Here is an 18,351-nt window from a genome sequence, read left to right on the forward strand (position 1 = left end):
TTCTTCATAAATATGTTCATAAAACCTTATCCACGTCCTCTATCAAGGGCTCCACGCGTTTATTTCCCATTTATTTATGTCGCCAGTCGTAGTTCAACGATGACCTCAATTATAGGAGTCGCCGCCAAACAGGGTATCAGCTCGCCTATCGCAGTTGAAGTTGTCAACCCCACAGTCGAGAGCTAGATCTTCCTTAACACGTTACCCCATTCAGATAGACCGATTTTCCATAATACTGCTGCATATAGGCACTTGATATCCTTTTCAAATTGAGATATATACATCTTATGGCCCATGACGAATTGAATCTTTCTATGGTCATTAGTTTCAGTTATATGGTCGAATCCTTTGCTCTAGTCTATTTTTCTTTTTATTCTTTACGCCTCGCTCTTGAGAATATCCGCTATAATAGCGACTCCATTTCCTAGCACGTAGCGTACAAATTTAGACCCTGTAATAGCTCCTGCTGCATAAATGGATTGATCAACCAGTGGCATCAGCTTTGGCAAGGATGCCCTTGAAGCGACTGTATGTTCATCTTCTCTTTCGAGCGCTGGTGCTGATACAGATATTTTATCCACCTCCATCATCTTTGCAGCAAAAGTAGCGGGAGTTGAAGAAGTAACAACAATAGGAGTCTTTTGCAACGTCTGTACATCGCAACAGTCACAGGCTCTTGCCCTTGAGCCATCATCAGCATCAGTACCAACACAGTGACAATTTATAATGCTTGGAACTGCCTGTGTGGCAGCAATAGTAGATACAGTAGCACCACCCAAAATAGTCGAACTTTTAAGACCTGGTACCATGGATACTAATGATGTAGTTGAAGATGATGCTGACTGTGGCATGGACGATATTAACGATGACGAGGGTGAGGAGGGCGAAGACGATGAAGATGACGACATATCTGTAGACGATTCCCTTCTGCTAATATTATCATCACCACCATCAGGTAATGGCAAGGGAGTGGATTCAGTAGACATGATCATCGACGGGATTGCCTGTGGCAGAGGCGAAGAGACTGCGGACACATATGCAGAACCAAGAGTCAGCGGTGGAGGAGTCAAGAGATCTGGGCATATGATTCGATATCCAAGCAATGGGGAAGAAGGCATCGATATGCAAGAGGTGGGTTTGGTAGTGGTAACTGCTGTCACCATACTATTGGCTTTAATAGGTGTCATTTGTCGCTCTTGCCTAGCAGTAGTGGCGGTTTTGGTCTGTGCAGTTGCTATTGTCTCTTCAAAACTTCTCGAGTCCTTGTCGTTGTCGCTAACTTTGATGTTTTCATGATAATTCGTGGAGTTGTTGACAGAAGAAGCTGTCGGTTGGCGGATTGGATAACATGGAAGGCGAGTACATCGCTTCGCTTTCACAGGGAATGCTGGCAGAGCGGTGGTAGTAGGAGATCCATCAGCGGCGCTAACAGCGGTACTGGGGATGGAGATATCTACGGTGGATGAAGATCGATCCATTGCTGCATAAAGGACGCCAGTAGAGATGATTCTGAAACTGTACATGTCTGATACCAGTGGTCTCAAAAGTGTCAACACTTGACCTTCATCAACCTGTTTATCATCATCCTCACTGTCGCTACTACTGACTGAATCACTACTCATCTCAGTCCTGTCTTGCTCTCTATTTGTCTCGTTCTCGTCCACCACCTCGCCCATCCTACCATTTATGTTAATAGCTTTTGTGTCTATGTCTTCTGCGGGTTCTGTCTCTTTTGTTTCTAGGACAGATGGACATTTGAATCCAAGACCCTGCACTGCTGCTGCTGCTGCTGCTGCTGCTGCTGGAAGAACTTGTTGCCGCCAGAATGACCTTCCTTTCAGAGTGACGGCTCTCAGCACTGGGGATCTCGGTGGCGTGCATGGTGGTGTTGGAATATCCAAGGTTTCATCACTTGAATGACCTGATGAGACCCGACCTCTCCTTCCTCTTCTTCTCATTGCTCTACCATGAAGCCCATTATTGTTACCCCGCCTTCCCCTTGACAGATCACCATGCTGACTTGCCATCATCAAGCCACTAGGATGGTCCGCTGTGGAAAGCATCTCTTGTGCAAGGGAGCCTTTCAAGAATCCCATATGGACTTCTTTTCCGATAAAAACGCCCACTGCGGCCACATGATCCTTGATGACTCCACCGTGATTCAAAATTATGGTTATTTCTTCTGAAATGGGATCAAAACTAGATATGGATGCATCTGGAAGACCTTTGTAGGCACATTCAAAACATAGCGGGGGCGGCGATGTTACGGAAGTAGAAATATAGATTGGACAATCGGGTTTGCTCTGCCTCTGTGACGCTTGTACTTGGCATTCCGCACAGATATCGGCTGATGAATTTGTTGCAAATAAACCGCAGCTTACATTTCCATTACCATCTTTGATATGAGATGTCAGATTAGGTTGTACAGAGTTCTTGAGAGTAGCCGATTTCCTCATGCGGACCCAAACAGACGCATATTCTGGGTATACATCGCGATGGCAGCGCTTTAAAGGAGAGGGCTCAGATGCAGTGTAGTGTTTATAGATGTGGATGATCCGACGCCAAGGCTGCTTCTCTCGAATAAGTAGAATTGCATCTGCAGCTGATAAACCTGTCCCGACAATCACAACCGGTCGTTGCAAGGATGTTTGTGTAGGTTTCTTTATCGTCTCCGCTATGGGTATGGTCGCTGTTTCCGATGAGTCCGCTGTGGATATTGTTGTTGAGGATGGGAACTCTAAGGAATTGGGTGATGGTGAAAGTGGTGGCGAGACTTCAGCAGAGGACCCATTGTTCATTATGATTGTCTTGCAACTAAGAGTGCTAATAGAGGCCGATGCTATGATATTGCTATTGTTGCGAAGCATCCACTCCTCAAGCTGTCGAGTATCATGAAATGTCTGTTGGATGGTCCCTGTTGGGTTATATTGAGGCGTACAAAGATGGGTGTCTACAGCTGGTAGTTTCTTGGGCTTATCGAATGTCCCTGTTGCCAAAATAACAGTCTTTGATCGGATTAAGAAGCTTACTCTTTTCCCATGGGCTTTTGTTCTTGTTGTTGATGTTGTTGATGGCGATAGTGATGATGGTGCTCCACTGGGGATTTCTGTTTCATTGGATTTGACGTATCCTAGAATTACATAGCGATATCCTGCACAAGTTTGACATGGATCGTCTGATGAGCCAGATATTGATGTTGACATTGCTCTTTTCTGTCGACTAGGGTTATAGGTCTTGTAATGTCGGCCCTTAGCCCGTTGAGACTCCATGAAGCAACAACAATGACGATATAGATCTTTGAGGTGATATATCTCTGTGATGGTCGTAAAGTTTGAAAAGTTGGCTTCGATTCCCGGGACCTTCTTGACATAGGCCTTGTAGTATGCAGACACTGTTGATCGCAGTGGTCGCTCAATGTTCTGTTCATGTTCTGGATGATCACGCAAAAACTCTGAAAAGGAATAAACTGGCAGTTCCATGTGTTCATAGTAGCTAACAACATAAAAAAAAAGTTAGATTGGTTGTTACACGAGACAGCTCCAACTTGTTAAATTGCTGAAAAACTATATATATATATACCTAAGTGTCTGATTATGATCATGATCCATATCGGCCCAGATGCCACCTACATCTCCACGACCCAATACCACGTGTGATCTTGCTGTAGTTGTGTTTAGTGATATAGAGCTGTTGCTATTGTTGTCGTTATTCATGCTAGGATGTTTCCACTCAAGGAATGATGGGTATTCGCCTCGATGAGTATCTAAATTTGGATGTGCCAAAGAATCAAACATGGCGCTGATCGGATTAGCATCACGTCCAGCCTCGGCCAGCTGATGTTGGATATGCTTTGTGAGCTGAGCCAAGTCCTATGGATAGATGTGATAAGAAGAAGGCGGGGAGAGGGATAAGTAGAAGGTAACAGAACTGGATCACCAAATAAGCTTTTCATTGTTATTCATATATGCACGTGGAAATGAGGGGTACTTTCAACTTTTTTCCCATGCACCCTGTCGTCTTTTTCCTTTTTTCTTTTTATTGCATGTGTGTGCAACAATCGTCTACCAGCGTTCTGATTGTGCTTTTGTGTTGCAGCTGTGCACACACACGTTCAGATGAACGTGGGGTAGGACTGCGCTAAAATGTGATCGTCATCTGGTGTCATCAATTCTGCACTTTGTACTTGCAAGACAAAACACAGATCAATGACCCTTGTGAGTTGAAAACATAGAGAGGGCTTCCATGCATTAAAGAATAAAAAAGACTCCTCCTATTGATAGACAAGAACCAACAAATAGCGACATTCAAGAAGCGTTGCTTGGCATCTTTACGTTGGAGTCAAAAAAAGGAGGTCATAATCTGATAGAAAATAGATAATGCGTCTATCTTTTTTTTTTTCTTATCAATGCAGCTCATTCGTTGATTTTTTTTTTTTTTTTTTTTTTTTGCTTTCCGTTTCTGCGAATTAATAATCAATGTCAAACATTAAACTGCTCTCCCCATATTTGTGCACACTCATCACATTCATCCACACACAGAATTTAAACACAGCACCTGTTCAATTTCGTGAAGTCATTACTGAATAACTCACTTAGACAGTACGAGTAACCAATTGAGGAAGAAGGGAACGAGATAGGTGTATATCTACATATTCATGTCTGTAATTGTATAGAGGTGAAGTAAATAGGAGTGAAGGTTCGTCCCAATTGAAATATACCTGATGCAACAGTGATCTCGGTTTTGATCCTGTAAGAGCCGAAGAAGCCAGCATTCCATGAAGAATCGGGTCTGGATGAGGCATAAATGGTTCAGCGTGGTAGTATGGCTGGTATCCGCTAAGTAACAAGGACAACACAATGCCTGCAGGGCCATTGCCTATGTAGAAAGAATAAAAGCAAACGATCGGCGTTAGGTTTGGATTTGATGATACTTCAAATGACAAAAAAAATAAAGTTTATTGAGAAAAAAAAATTTATCGTTGCCTACCAACTATTACAATGTCGGTGGAGGAGGGTATAGAATGCATGGTTGAATGAGTTTTGAGGGTTGTGATGCAGAAGAGAAATGAGAGTAAGAATGTAAGGGTATATGCATGGAAGCTTTAGAATGAGAAGCGAGATCTGCAGGTCCAATGTTCTGTTGGATGCACGGTGTGTCTGTTACGAATGAATGAGAAAATGAAATGAGAAAGAGAGAGGAGAGAAAAAGACGACGATCAGATCTCTTTCTCAACTCAGAAAGCACAAGCCAAGAGACAACAAATGGACCAAAGAAGACCGTGTATGAGAAGTAGGAAAAAAGAGTGATACATGTATCAAAATATTAAAAAAAAAAGATGCGGAGAATGAAGTGCAGTGCAAAGTCCAGGTAAAGAGCGAGCGTTGGGGAAAGGCCTGTCGCTTGTTTACAAATCAATTGAGACCTTGTTTATTGTTATTTCATGCTCTGTACTGAACATGTTTTCCTGAGGGATCTGGGCTGGGACGTCTGTGTGTTTGTTGCATGTTGTACCATGTGGATGTGCATATTTAATTGTCTTTGTGTATCATCCTCGTCATCTGGCGACTTTTCACAAATCTCCCAATCATACCGCTTTTCTTTTCTTTTTTCGATATTCTTTCTCACTATGATCCGCCGGTTTTATGTGAATGCATGAACACTATAAAGGCTAGCCTAAGAAAAGGGGGCATCCGTGGCCGTCCAGATTCTTTAGGGCCATTTAACAATGCGAGCCATGCTAAAGAGCTACTACGAAAGAGCCATCCCCTCTTTTCAATAAAAAAAAAAAAAAAAAAAAAATGCAAATCCAACTCTTATTGAAACTTTCTTTTGTCTGTTGTACGACTCCGTGCATCTCTCGGAATTGGTGAAATGAAGGTCGAAAGAATCAGAAAGAAGCTTACTCGTTTCGCCGCACTCTTCTTTTTGACCCAGTAAAAGTTAAAAGCAATCATCAAAGTTGTAAACTTAACACACACAAAAAAGGAAAGGAAAAGAAATAATGGACAACGCATGCGTAAGTGATAGAGAGATGACTTAGGCCATGATCACGTCGGATCTCATCTATTCGCCATGGATGTTGATTGTTTAGTCTTTTTATTATTACTATTGCATTGTTTACAGCCCTATCACTCTTCATAGAGCTGCTGCCTTTACTTGCTCTCTCTATCTTTACTGTGACTCTGTCTACTTGTAAAGAAAGAACTGCTCTTATACCAAGGAGAGAGTTGCATGCAAACATGAAAGAGGAATCCAGAGTAAGATGAAACAACTCTAGCATTTATTTTCTCTCCATGAAGTTAAAGCATAGTAACAATTCTTCGTATTTTTATGCATAGCCAATGAAGCATGCTCTGCAATCGCAGACTCTTATTTGTTTATTTCTAAATCTTATTAATGAATAGCCAAGTTTGTTTGTGCCTTGCCTCCCCTGTCTACATCATGCGCACTCAATGAAATGATACAGCATTGATATATATATTTTGGCATATCACAGTTGGTAGTCTTTCTAAATAATCACGTGAATATTGCCTTTCTGCTGCGGTCAACCGATATCTAACTGTCATGGCTGCGCCACGATGGTATTTCTATAAAGATTTTTTTTTAAGCACATCTTCGCGAATCAACATTAGCAAGTAATAATGAGTAACCATTCATCCACAACACCAAATCAACATGATAACGACAGTAGCAATAACAGCGGTGATAACTCGAATCACCCATCAATAAGCGCGCAAGAGACGGTATCAATTGCCCAAGGGTCTATAAAAAATACAGACGAAGACGATGGAGATTGGGAGACAGAGTCGTCTTACGACTACGACGATGACGATGACGATGACGATGACGATGACGATGATGACGATAGTATTTTAGAGGACGACGGAGATGATGAGTTCACGGATGACAGTGGAAGTGACATCGAAGATGATGTAAATGAACTATTTATGGAAGGTGTGCAATTCCTTCCCGAGATCATTGAAGATCTGACAGATATTGAGCTTCTAAACCCGGGGTATCGTGCCAACAGGCGTCCCAACACTGACCAGCAGGATGATACCATGTCAGAGTTCAGTGGGGATGAAAAGTACGAGCTCAAGGACACTCTCTCGAGCGAGAATGGTGAGGGTGATAAGGATATGTATGACTTTAGCATTCTTGAGCAAAATATCCCAAGAGAAGTAGACGACGGCCATCTGACCTATAAAATCCGACAGCTTATGCTCAAGTTGACCAAGGGCCGCAGAAGCCGTGAACGGAAACTGGGCGTTGGTACAACAATGCAAACGACATCATGGGGTACGTCGTCATCATCGGAAGTTTCGGGTGGTCCTTACTTACATCGGCTCATAGTTCGAGGGCCTGAACAGCCACAGGAAGTCGAGCATTCGCCTGCTGTTTCACTTCACCGCCAATGTGCCAATTCGATCGTGGTAACACCATCTGTAATGGGCGTCTGGGACGACATTTTCACTATCCATATAGACTCGATTATGCGTGGCGGCGTTCTCAGCAGGATGGATGAAAAACTCTACCGTCAGCGATCCCAAGCTCACATGTTCGGTGATCATTACGATTATGAAGAAGGCCGTGAGATTGTCCACCGAGCCTATGCGACGCAACTCAAGACGGTCAAGGCAACCAAATACTTGAAAACTTCGTTGTTCCGCTTCAGCCAGCTCCCTGCTTTTGAGGCTTATGTGAATTTCGATGAAGGAGACGGCCCGCTTTGCTTGGCACACAAGTATGGATATTTGGCGTTGGGCACTGATGACGGAACGCTTATAGTGTATTGTACTCAGGATAGTGGTGAACCAGTTATAATCCACGATGATGTACTTTCTGAAACTTATGATTCTATGATGGTGAACAGTGTTCAGATTGTACGCTGGCCACGCTATTATCGAAGCAAGGCATCTATAGGCGAGGACAGAACGGAGGAAGAATCAGATGATTACGATGATAACGATGAATACGATGAAAAAGAAGGCTATCCCACCAAGACTGGACAGTTTGACCATTACCTAGTCATGACTGGCAATAAAAGAGGCCTGTTTATCGTTGCGCTTCCTGATCACCCATGCCTTGGTGCCCATGATTCCTTCAGCTATGATGACCATATCTACAAGTTCAAGGAGGCGCATACCTGGATAAAGAGCGGTTTCAAGGGCGAAGCGCTTAATGATGCCAGGGTTTCGCCTAATGGACGTTGGATTGCTGTCGTAGGAGACTCGGCTAAAGTATGGACAATCGAGGTGACTCATAAGCCAGAAACGGACGAACAACGTACTGCACGATTGGAACGGGAGCATCAGGCCATGTTGGATGAGAATGGGACTGACTCTGATTATGTGACAGACGATTCCATGTCCGGAACAGAGGACACAGTGAGCAATATGGATTGTTATAAAGACGATGAAAAATCTTCGGGTTTGGGACAGCGTGAAGAGAAACGATCCAAGAATGCGGAGGAGGATACACTACCTAGACTACTGCATCTATTTGGAGACCCAATAGAGATGACTATTCCTTCTAATGTTCTATACACTCCACGAACTAAGAGAGGCTTACAACAGCGGAGAGCGCGAACACTCATTCAGCGCGAGTATTCATCGCAGTACGTGTCATGGAACGCGGCTTCTACAAAATTTGCACACTCATCTGACACATGCTCTCACGTTATAGTGTGGTCGATGCCTTCGCGAGAGATTGTCTGCTGCGTCGATACGGGCGGATTCTCTTTTGCTATCGAATTCCACCCTAAACTGGAGAACTTGTTTGCAGTCGCCAATTGGTATGGCTTTGTACATGTTGTGGATATTACAGGAAGTTGTATCGGAGATGAAGGTCTGGTGCCTGATAACGTTTACTCTACTGATCGGACGGAGCATGGGCCGATGATGGGAGGATGTGGAGGGCCACATTATGAGGAGAAGCATGATATTCTAATGTTGTCCTTCAGAGGCGAGAAGGATAAAAGTTTACGGATCCTGGACGCGATCCGAGGATTGAGCTGGAGTACAGACGGACGTCATCTGTATGTGGCGACATTACGGCGCGTGTTACGATACGATCTGGCGGATGAGCATATAAGGATCCCGAGTCTTTTCCAACTTTGTGCACGAAAGGTGAGGGAGTGGAAGGAGCGAGAGTTGAACGTGTTCCATACCTATGAACAACATAGCAAGATTTCTAGGGAATTGAAGCCTATTCCAGAGCAATGGAAATATGTGCCATACAATGTAAAGCGGTTGATCTGGGGTGATACATTCCTGATGCACTCGCATGACTATTAAACTATTGTTTTGTTGTGCTGTGCACAGGTGATAAAAAAAAGATAAAAAATAAAAAATAAAAAAAAAAAAAAAAAAAAGAAAAAGAAAGAAAGAAAGAAATGAGGATGTGGTCTTGGCTCAAATGATGTTGCAAGACTTCAATGGGGTTATGTTGATCGATGGGTAAATCTTTGCGAGTGATTGGGTACCACATTGGAATGGAATGAATAGACTATTTATGAGTTTGTGAGCAATTTCCCTCATCGTTCAACAATCTCCTGTATATAAACTGAGAAGTCATCTCTTTCTCCCTTGGCTTCTCTTTCTCTCGAATATGCAACACACTAATGTTCATGAACCCTTTCTGCTGAGATATAATTCTTGTAGATTCCTTTGGAGCCATATCCAACGACAGACTTATATGCAATAACTACAACGTGAAGCACGTGGAAGACAACGTTCAGGAGATTAAAGAAGTGGGAATAAGGTATGAGCCTTGCTCGAAATACTTTAGCGCCTTCAACTTGAGAGCACAAAATCAAAACGTCTCCTTTCTATCTTCCGCCCATTATGATAACGATTAAACCATCGTAACAACTAAGAGCTGGCGCTGGAATGGGGAAGGACGATTTATAGGGGCGAGGAGGGCTGGGTGCCGACATAGATGTCTGTCCATAGTCCGATCTCGAGTATTCTCCTTTATCCCATGGACCATAATAATAGTTATGGCATATTAGATAACCTTGAAAGTCACACCAAATCCGCATCAAACATAATTTATAAAAGACAATTGGGAAAATCTAAAATGCAGTATTACACAAGACTAAAAAAACCAACGCTTTGGCAAGAAAAATAAAGAGCCTTTTCAGGACAGAGTCGGATGCTACCATAGCTTCTGGTTTTGTGGAGTTTATTTCTCATGGTTTAATATATATAATTACAATGTCAATATCATTTATCCATCTAATACTTTTGCATGTGTTGGCTTGTTCCCGAGCACATAATTGAGATTGTTTAGGTTTTTTTTTTTTTTCTTTCTTGTTTCCACATTCACGAAATCCCATTCCAACTGCCTCAGTACTTCCTGTGTGCTACCAACAACCCTTTTCCTCCCCCCTTCCCTTCCTCCCCATCTCCTCAACCACTATTCTCCTTTCTCACTTATCCTCTCTCTCATTCTTCATTCATATATATATTTTCTTCCTTCGTCCTCAAAAAATTACATACCTTTACGACAAAAAGGCAAGTGAAAGTTGCCCATTTGTTCTTTTTCAATGGCACAGCATTCACACTTTTTTTTTCACGATATCTCGATATCATCCAAGTTCTCTGCTCAATTCTCCCCGATCCTACTATTATGATCCAGGAACAACTTCTTTCCAGTGTTTAAGTACACAAAGTATATGTTACGATACTACCACCAATCTGAATATGAATCACCAAATTTCCCTGCACTCAATCACTCTCAATTTCAACAACTTCCAGTTCTCTCTCAATCATGCAAAAGTTTTCTTAACTGGAGATGAGACTTTTTTTTTATTTTATTTTTTAATTCACATTGGTTGATTCAACCAACAGATTCAATGTGGATGAAGACATGTGAAATCACAAATAAAAAAAAAATTACAATTGAACTAAAACTAGAACGCCTTTTTTTTTTTTTTTTTTTTTTTTTTTCATTTACAACCATTGATATTAAAACTATTTCAGGAACGAAAAAAAAAAAAAAAAAAAAAAAAAAAATCATTTTTAGACATCATCGCCACATAACGAACAACCTCCCTTTTTTCTTTTTTTAATTCTTTTCCCTTACTTTTTTCCATCATGAATCAAATTGACTTTGGCCTTATCCTCGCACAACCATTCTTCCTGTGCTCGCTGATCTTGTTTGCGGTAAGTTCTATTTTATAGTTGTATAGTTGAAGATAGAAAAAGCGGGATGCACTGTTGCATTTGTTCATATATTGCGTACATGTAGGAGCCGAATACATGGATGGAGAATAAAAATGAATGCATTACGCTTATGCAAAAACATGATTTTCAGGGACAAAGAGGGGGGGACCAAGACATGGTCAGGCACTAGAGACACATGATTTTTTAGTAATTTGATTAGGCGCAGCATATTAAACAAAATCATTGCCAAAACTATATATATTTGTCAACGTTTAATTCTTTCCTTATTTTTTATTTTTATTTTTTCATCATAATAGATCGGCTGGTTCATCACGTTCATTGCAGCCTGTACCATTGGTGCAAGTGTGCACCTGATCTGGGTGGATATCTTTTACAACCTGTTCTTGCTCCTTGGTACTGCCTTGGCTGTTTCTACTCAAGCTTTGCAAAACTATCGCCTCGTCGTAAGTCTTTTTTTTTTTTTTTTTTGCTTGAAGGAAGAAAATACATTTTCATCTCAACAAAATTCTTCTCTCTTTTTTACTTATTTTGCCATTGATAGATTTTGACATTCATTGCAGGATCCTTGTCATTGTTGTTCCTTTGCATTGATGCATCCATCACCTTTTCCTCGGCTTGGGGTAAGGAAAATGCGAAATATAATGCTGCAGGCGCTGGTCTCATCTTTCAATCCTTTGTCTTGGTATGTTATTTTTAGCATCATCTCTATCTTTTTTTTTTTTTTTTTTTTTTTTTTTTCCTTATATTCATTGGTAGTAATTACCATTTTTAACATCTTCAACTTGACTAACATTCTCTTCTTTTTTTTTTTAAAAAAAAAAAAAAAAAAAAAAAAAAAAAAAAGATCTTCTGGGTCATCTACTTTGGTGCAGAGGAGAATTCGCTTGCAAAGCGTTCTATCAACGGATTCACTATCCCTCGTACCTCGATCTCTCATGGTGGTCTTTTACCTAATCAGCATCCAGACAATAAAACAACAGGCCACTCTTTGAACTCTGTTGTCGTCGCTCCATCAACCTCTGCACAACCACCTCAATATGCCTACAGAGCTCGTGCATTGTATACTTATGATGCTAACCCCGAAGATCGTAATGAGCTCAGCTTCAGTAAGGGTGACGTCCTAGAGATTGTCGATAATCAAGGCAAATGGTGGCAGGCTCGTAAGCAGGATGGCACTATCGGTATTGCCCCTAGCAACTACCTTCAGTTGCTTTAAAAGCACTCGTTCTATCTTAATGTCTTGAAAATCTCTAATCTGGAATCTATAATTTTTAGGGAATACGTAGAATAAGAATTTAAAAAGTAAAGATTCTTAATTGCTAAAAAAAAAAAAAAAAAAAAAAATCTGATAAGTATATATACAACAGTTATTCTAGTTTATCATCACAGAGAGAGTGGGTTAGTTGAGTAGAACCTCCCCTATTCATAGTCTTTATTTTCTGAATAATGATGTATTGATCCACGGCGCAGAACACAATACAGATGCGCTACATGAGGTGGCGTAGACTGTCAAGGAATAAAAAAAATTCAAATTTGATTACAAAGACCATCATGACTAAAAATCCAAACACAGCCAATCCAGAACAATTGTAAAAAGACCCCGCTCGCAAAGGCTTGCCAAATTGGTACAGCATCCACACGTCCCTGCTTCTGCTTATGATTCTGTCGCCCGTATTGGTCTTGGTCTCGATCTTGGCCTTGACTAACCCTGCCTCCATGCTTCGAGTCAACAATCATAGCACCACTAGAACCCTGATCAACAATACCCCTCTCATTATCTTCGTCACCATAGCTACTACTACTAATCTCATCGTCAGTCTCACCGCTAGACACCTGGCGACGTTGTCGACTAACCCCTGCTTCTTTATCATCATACACAGACATTCTTCGCGTCCTTGACACCATCGAGCCACGTCGTCTTCTTACTGCTTCTGCTGGTATTGCTGGTAATGAGGGTATTAGTGGTAGTGATTGCAAAGGCTCCAATGTCAATGCTGACGACTTTCTTTTGAAAAATTTCTTAGATATCAATGAAAGCAAATATCGATCCCAGATCACCGTCAGTATCAAAACTGGGTACAGAACCAAGGAACGAACCATGATAGGGTTACAGATCGACAGACAGAACCAGACTCGAACCACAAGACTCAAAAACATAAAGTGAACTGAAAAGCGCTCTGGCAGTGTATGGTGCTTCCGGTACTGTTGTTCTTGCAGATGTGGGAGATGACGATGATGAGGAGAATGAAGATATTGCTGTGGCCGCTGCAGTTGCTGCAGCTCTGATAATTGCTGGCCTTCTCTGTATCTCTGAGAACGATGGTGTTCATGAAGTGAATGACCACTGTTGGTATTAGATCGAGGACGACGAAGTGGTTTCATTCCTACTTTAGACTCTACATTTGCAAGCTCAGCTTCGGGCTTTGCTTTTGCTTCAACTCTCTTTTTTCCGAGCCTAGTCCTTTCTCGCGGCATGGCAGGTTCACTGGGGTGATATCCGGCGGAGCTAGAGATAGAGACATCAGTAGTAGTTTTGGAAATTGATCGTGACCTCTCGTGCGCATGTGCTGAAGCAAGCTTGGACCAGTAACTCTTTTTGCCATCATTCAAGTTTCCTCGCAAAGCTATCTTTTTCCTATCCATCATCACCCTAGCGTCCTCATCATCACTACTAGTTGTATCAGTCAATAGCTCTTGACCATATGAGGACTGCGACTCAATGTACGGCTCGGCTAGTCGACCTTGTTCCTTTACTCCACCAGCAGGAGGCAGATTAAGGGTAAAAATAAAAATAAAAATAAAAATAAAGATAAAAATAAAGTCAAAATCAATGACGAGGGAGAAAACGAGTAAAGGAAATGGCAACAATGTCACCAAAACAATAGAGAATTTTATTTATCTAAAGCGACGACATGCTTACATCTTGGCGCGGCTTCTGTCTGATTAACTTTGGCCCTGGTTTTCCATCTTCTACTATCGCCGGCGTCGTTTCAGGCTCTATAATACCATCATCTGATATTTTTCGCGAAACTCCTGTTTCGGGCAAAGCGTTAATGACCTGCTTCACTTCCATGTCCACTTCTTTGTCTCCATCAGGTATATTAGCGGATTCTCTGGTCATGTCCTGGATCGAATTTTCTCCTTCATTGAGCCGAGTTCTGCTATGATCAGCAGGTTGGTCAATAGGCGCTGTATTAGACTGCCTATTTAAAGATTTGATGATAGAGTTGCTGCTGCTGTCGTTCTGACTTCCTGGATATTCCGTAGGTGCTAATATGGATGGGACTTTTTTGCTTACTTCTATGGGGAAAGTAACTGTTGAAGGCGTGTTTGACCACATGTTCATGTCACCCTCCCTAGCTCCGTAGCCCTGCAGGTAACGATTATAGGAAGAATCATTATTGCTCCTTATGCTCTTAAATGCACCAACCCCATTGGCGATAGGGTGCATCATCCTGCGACGTAACATATGTCGAAGACCTAAGCCCAATGGCTTGACCTTCTTGTTCAGGTTAAGACTTGGACTGGCAGTGTTGTCTCTATTAATCGCTGATGTGAGCATGGCTCGCCCAGGTTTCGGTACTTCTGCCGCCAAACCAGCTTTGCTAGATCGGCGGCCTTTACCAGAAACTGAAATGATTGGGTTCTGGCGATGTCGAATAAGATATCCATGGCGATGATGCGCAGGCTGAAGACCGCGATTGGATCTCTTCCTGGACAATTGGCTTCGGCTGGAGGAGACTGCGCTCATCTCCTTCATGGCTTCATCCTCCTCCACATCACGTATTTCTTCAGCTTCTGCCATAGCCAACAAGCTAGGCTCTGTATCTGCTGCCGTTGGTGGTCCTTTGTAATTAGCGTCAGTGGATGAACGGATGGGTGCAGTGGGCGAATCCATCTCTCCATGCATCATCCGGTCGCGTTGATGGTTCAGCATCGAGAGGATGTCATCACAGCTTGGACGCTTAGACTTCTCTGGCGAAAGCAGCACGCGGATCAACGTCTTGAGCTCTTCTGGAATAATACGGCCGCCTAGTCCATCATCTTCAGGGATAGAAATTGACTTAAGTGCTCGGATCTCTTTTCGTAAAATATCCACATCCTCAATCTGACTGTATGGTAGACGCGAGTAACAGAGATAGTAGAGCACCATGCCCAAGGACCACATATCGCCCTTGAATGAAAACTCGTCAGTGTAACGCCCGTTTGCATCTACTGCTAATAGTTCTGGCGCAAGGAATTCGAGTGTGCCTGTGGCACCAGTTCTATCTCTCTTAGCGGCCTGGTCCGATATTTCACACTCTCCAAAATCGGTAATCAAAATTCGAGGTCGCTCGCCCTTGCTACCCTTAACACGGCTGTCTGAATAGCTCAATAGCAAGTTCGGCGGCTTGAGGTCGCGATGAATGATCCCCAGTCGATGAAGATGCGCTAGTCCTTCACAGATATCAAAAAAGAAACTCCAAATTTCAGAGATGGATAGGTAGTGTCGAGGGTAGCTAGATACTGAGCCCTGAGTGAATGCGTTATTTCCTTCGCCACTCTTGCCTCCAGGCGATGTCAAGCTATTTTGAAGCCGTTGCCTCTTTGATTGCAGACGCTCTTTTGCGGACATTGCCTTCTTCGAATCTAGAGTGGATTCATCGGCCGTATTCACCACGTCCGCCGCCCCTAAATGCTCCTCGGCATCGACAGAAAAACTAACCTCTGGTGGTCGTTCAATATATTCCTCCAGATTTCCTCCGTTTGCGCATTCCATTAGGATGAAAAGACATGTAACCTCGGGTCCAAACTTATGTAGTTGGTGGTTCTCGAGCCAAGCGTGTTTGTAGCCCACAATATTCGGGTGGTGCAGTCTCTCCAGTAGGTGTACTTCTCTTAACATTTGAACAAGCCAGTCGTGATTGTCACCCACAGCCACTTTCTTGATGGCATATTCGCCTAAATGGATACCATCAAGGACGTGCTGGCAAAGAAAGACAGATCCACGAAAGCCTCGCCCTAACTTCCTTTGCTCCATAAAGAAACGTTCGTAGTACCCCTGGTTGAGCGCATCATGCGATAGATGTGCCGCAGAAGAAGCAGATTGGCTGCTCTGGGTACTCTCTTTCATAATTGTATCACAGACGCTATTGCTCCCGTGCATTGAAGCCAATGTACTGTCAAGGTCTAATGATGCTCTGCCAGAAGATGTGGGTGATCCTAGAGATGAGTCTGGTCGGGATTGCGAACTAGTATCGCCTTGAAGCGAGCCTCGTCTTGATAATGCAATACTTGAAAAAATAAAAAAATAAAAAAATAAAAAATAAAAAAAAATAAAAATAAAAAAATAACAAATAGTATTAGCCTATAAAATTTTTTTTCTTACCAATAAGACATAAGGTAATGTATAACTGCCTACTTTGCGTCGGCCAGCATCCTGAAATAATTAGTGTCCATGAACGCAGATGTAGGGTTGGACATGTCCTAGAATAAAGTTTGAACGAACAAATAAAGGCATATTAAGCTTTTTTTGTTCAAAAAACATTTCGATTAACCTCTATAAATGATATCAATAACAAATATAGCCTACGTTCTCGCCCGTTGCCTCTTCTAGATCTAGAGGTCGTTTGCACAAGGCACAAATCCCCGAGTCATCTCGAAGAGACTAAATTATGTATTTTCATCCAGGGTTTATCAATTAGGGTTAATTAAGCCGTTCGCAGTCACACACGACCAAATGTAGACGAAATGTAAAGACAATTCCTTTTGTTACCATCGAATGTGAATCCAAACCAACTGTGGTTTGAACAACCAGAGATTGCATCTGAGGATTGTAGAGTACTGTTCGTCCTCGTGCCTCTGAACGCCTAATATGTGATTCGAGAAAGGGCGTCACACGTTAGTCTGATGAGATAAAATTAAACTCCTTGGAACATACCTGGATCAAACATATAAAACTCACAGGATGACGCGCCACTCTTGTGAATATGGTACAACCTCCCGATGATCCATAGATGACGGTGGAGGCAATGCTGGGGGGGATATTCTCCTAGCAGCATGCCAAACGTTATAATCGTCATAACTGTTGGCACCAGAGGATCCTATAGACAACGACATGCTCCTGTTCGGACGGCGAATTGTATAAACATCTTGTTCATCTCGACTACCAAAGCCTGACACCACAGTTGGATGTGCACTACCATTAAATAAGATGGGTGCTCTCAGTAGTTCGGAAGGGTCGGATTCATGGCCTTGATCAGAGGCAGTATCACGATAGTGTTGGAGCTGTTGTTGTTGCTGTTGTTGTTCAGAGGATAGAGGCACTGGTACAGGCGGCCGGTGCTGCTGCAGCCTGTACCCTTGTAACTGCGATGGTAATGACTTGGTGCCACCTGGCATAGGTTGGTTGTCATGGCGAGTAATGCGTTGAGGAGGTGGCGAGATAGAATAATTTGCTGATCGTCTGTCGCCGCCTGGTTCTGCTTCAGCTCCTACTACAAAGTGTCGATCATATGAGTTTTCACGAGAATGGTGAGACGCATGATCGTTATTCTTCCAGGAAATAAACAAACTTGGATGGGGTATTAGCCAAGGCTGCTGCTGGTATTCTTGTTGCAATGGGTGTATAGACTTGTTGCTACTGTAGTTGTTATTGCCATTATTCCTAGTGTTATTGTTTTTACGGCTATTATATTGAGTGTTCATATTGTAATGGCTTTCATTGCCATCAGTATCCATTGCCTGATCATCCTGAAAGTGATTCATGATGGTGGAAAAAGGTTGAAAAGGATTAAAATGAAAAATGCAAATGACGAATGCATTTTTTATTGTGGAGAAAAGAAATGCACGTGATGTGTCAATAGTATATATTTAGCTACTCTATTTTAAACTTGCACGAAGACATCTGTAACTGAATCAAGATCAAGCCAGAACGAATGCTGCGAAAGGTAGTGAAAGGAGGATAGTATTCTTATATGATGGCTTGTCGCGCCTCTTGATACAGGCATTAAGGATTAGAAAGAATGCCCAAGTTGAAGTTTAGCTTAAATGCTTAGGGTGTGAATACAACGCCACTATGAGGTGCTTACGCGATTGCCACGTTTTATTGGTGGTCCGTGATGTCTGAAACTGTGCCTTTTTATTTCTCAGCAACCATTCACACAGGGAGGAAAGGAACATT

The 18,351-nt window shown here is 42.4% G+C and overlaps 5 protein-coding genes across 5 annotated transcripts; 2 read left to right on the top strand and 3 right to left on the bottom strand.

Annotated features, from left to right (window-relative positions):
* Nucleotides 1-338: 338 nt before the first annotated feature.
* Nucleotides 339-5,191, bottom strand: BCR41DRAFT_387561 (hypothetical protein). The gene is made up of 4 exons (XM_022027910.1): nucleotides 4,987-5,191; nucleotides 4,718-4,875; nucleotides 3,580-3,869; nucleotides 339-3,492 (listed from the first exon to the last, which is right to left on the bottom strand). Exons 1-4 carry the CDS (start codon nucleotides 5,024-5,026, stop codon nucleotides 378-380), a joined length of 3,603 nt encoding a protein of 1,200 aa, XP_021879958.1. The 5' UTR covers nucleotides 5,027-5,191; the 3' UTR covers nucleotides 339-377.
* Nucleotides 5,192-6,607: 1,416 nt separating this feature from the next.
* BCR41DRAFT_423286 (hypothetical protein) lies at nucleotides 6,608-9,296 on the top strand (the record flags this gene model as incomplete). The annotated part of the gene is made up of 1 exon (XM_022030279.1): nucleotides 6,608-9,296. Exon 1 carries the CDS (start codon nucleotides 6,642-6,644, stop codon nucleotides 9,294-9,296), a length of 2,655 nt encoding a protein of 884 aa, XP_021879959.1. The 5' UTR covers nucleotides 6,608-6,641.
* Nucleotides 9,297-10,990: 1,694 nt separating this feature from the next.
* Nucleotides 10,991-12,519, top strand: BCR41DRAFT_356476 (SH3 domain-containing protein). Its single transcript, XM_022024653.1, has 4 exons — nucleotides 10,991-11,168; nucleotides 11,486-11,632; nucleotides 11,731-11,871; nucleotides 12,034-12,519. The coding sequence occupies exons 1-4, from the start codon at nucleotides 11,100-11,102 to the stop codon at nucleotides 12,403-12,405; spliced, it is 729 nt and encodes a 242-aa protein (XP_021879960.1). The 5' UTR covers nucleotides 10,991-11,099; the 3' UTR covers nucleotides 12,406-12,519.
* Nucleotides 12,520-12,559: 40 nt separating this feature from the next.
* On the bottom strand, nucleotides 12,560-14,192 carry BCR41DRAFT_104516 (hypothetical protein). Its single transcript, XM_022019333.1, has 2 exons — nucleotides 14,110-14,192; nucleotides 12,560-13,942 (listed from the first exon to the last, which is right to left on the bottom strand). The coding sequence occupies exon 2, from the start codon at nucleotides 13,833-13,835 to the stop codon at nucleotides 12,717-12,719; it is 1,119 nt and encodes a 372-aa protein (XP_021879961.1). The 5' UTR covers nucleotides 13,836-13,942; nucleotides 14,110-14,192; the 3' UTR covers nucleotides 12,560-12,716.
* Nucleotides 14,089-17,936, bottom strand: BCR41DRAFT_371918 (hypothetical protein; the record flags this gene model as incomplete). The annotated part of the gene is made up of 4 exons (XM_022026643.1): nucleotides 14,089-16,462; nucleotides 16,591-16,655; nucleotides 16,945-17,038; nucleotides 17,134-17,936. 4 exons carry the CDS (start codon nucleotides 17,934-17,936, stop codon nucleotides 14,089-14,091), a joined length of 3,336 nt encoding a protein of 1,111 aa, XP_021879962.1.
* Nucleotides 17,937-18,351: the final 415 nt, after the last annotated feature.

Source organism: Lobosporangium transversale, assembly GCF_002105155.1.
Source record: "Lobosporangium transversale strain NRRL 3116 chromosome Unknown BCR41scaffold_26, whole genome shotgun sequence".
Taxonomy (NCBI): domain Eukaryota; kingdom Fungi; phylum Mortierellomycota; class Mortierellomycetes; order Mortierellales; family Mortierellaceae; genus Lobosporangium; species Lobosporangium transversale.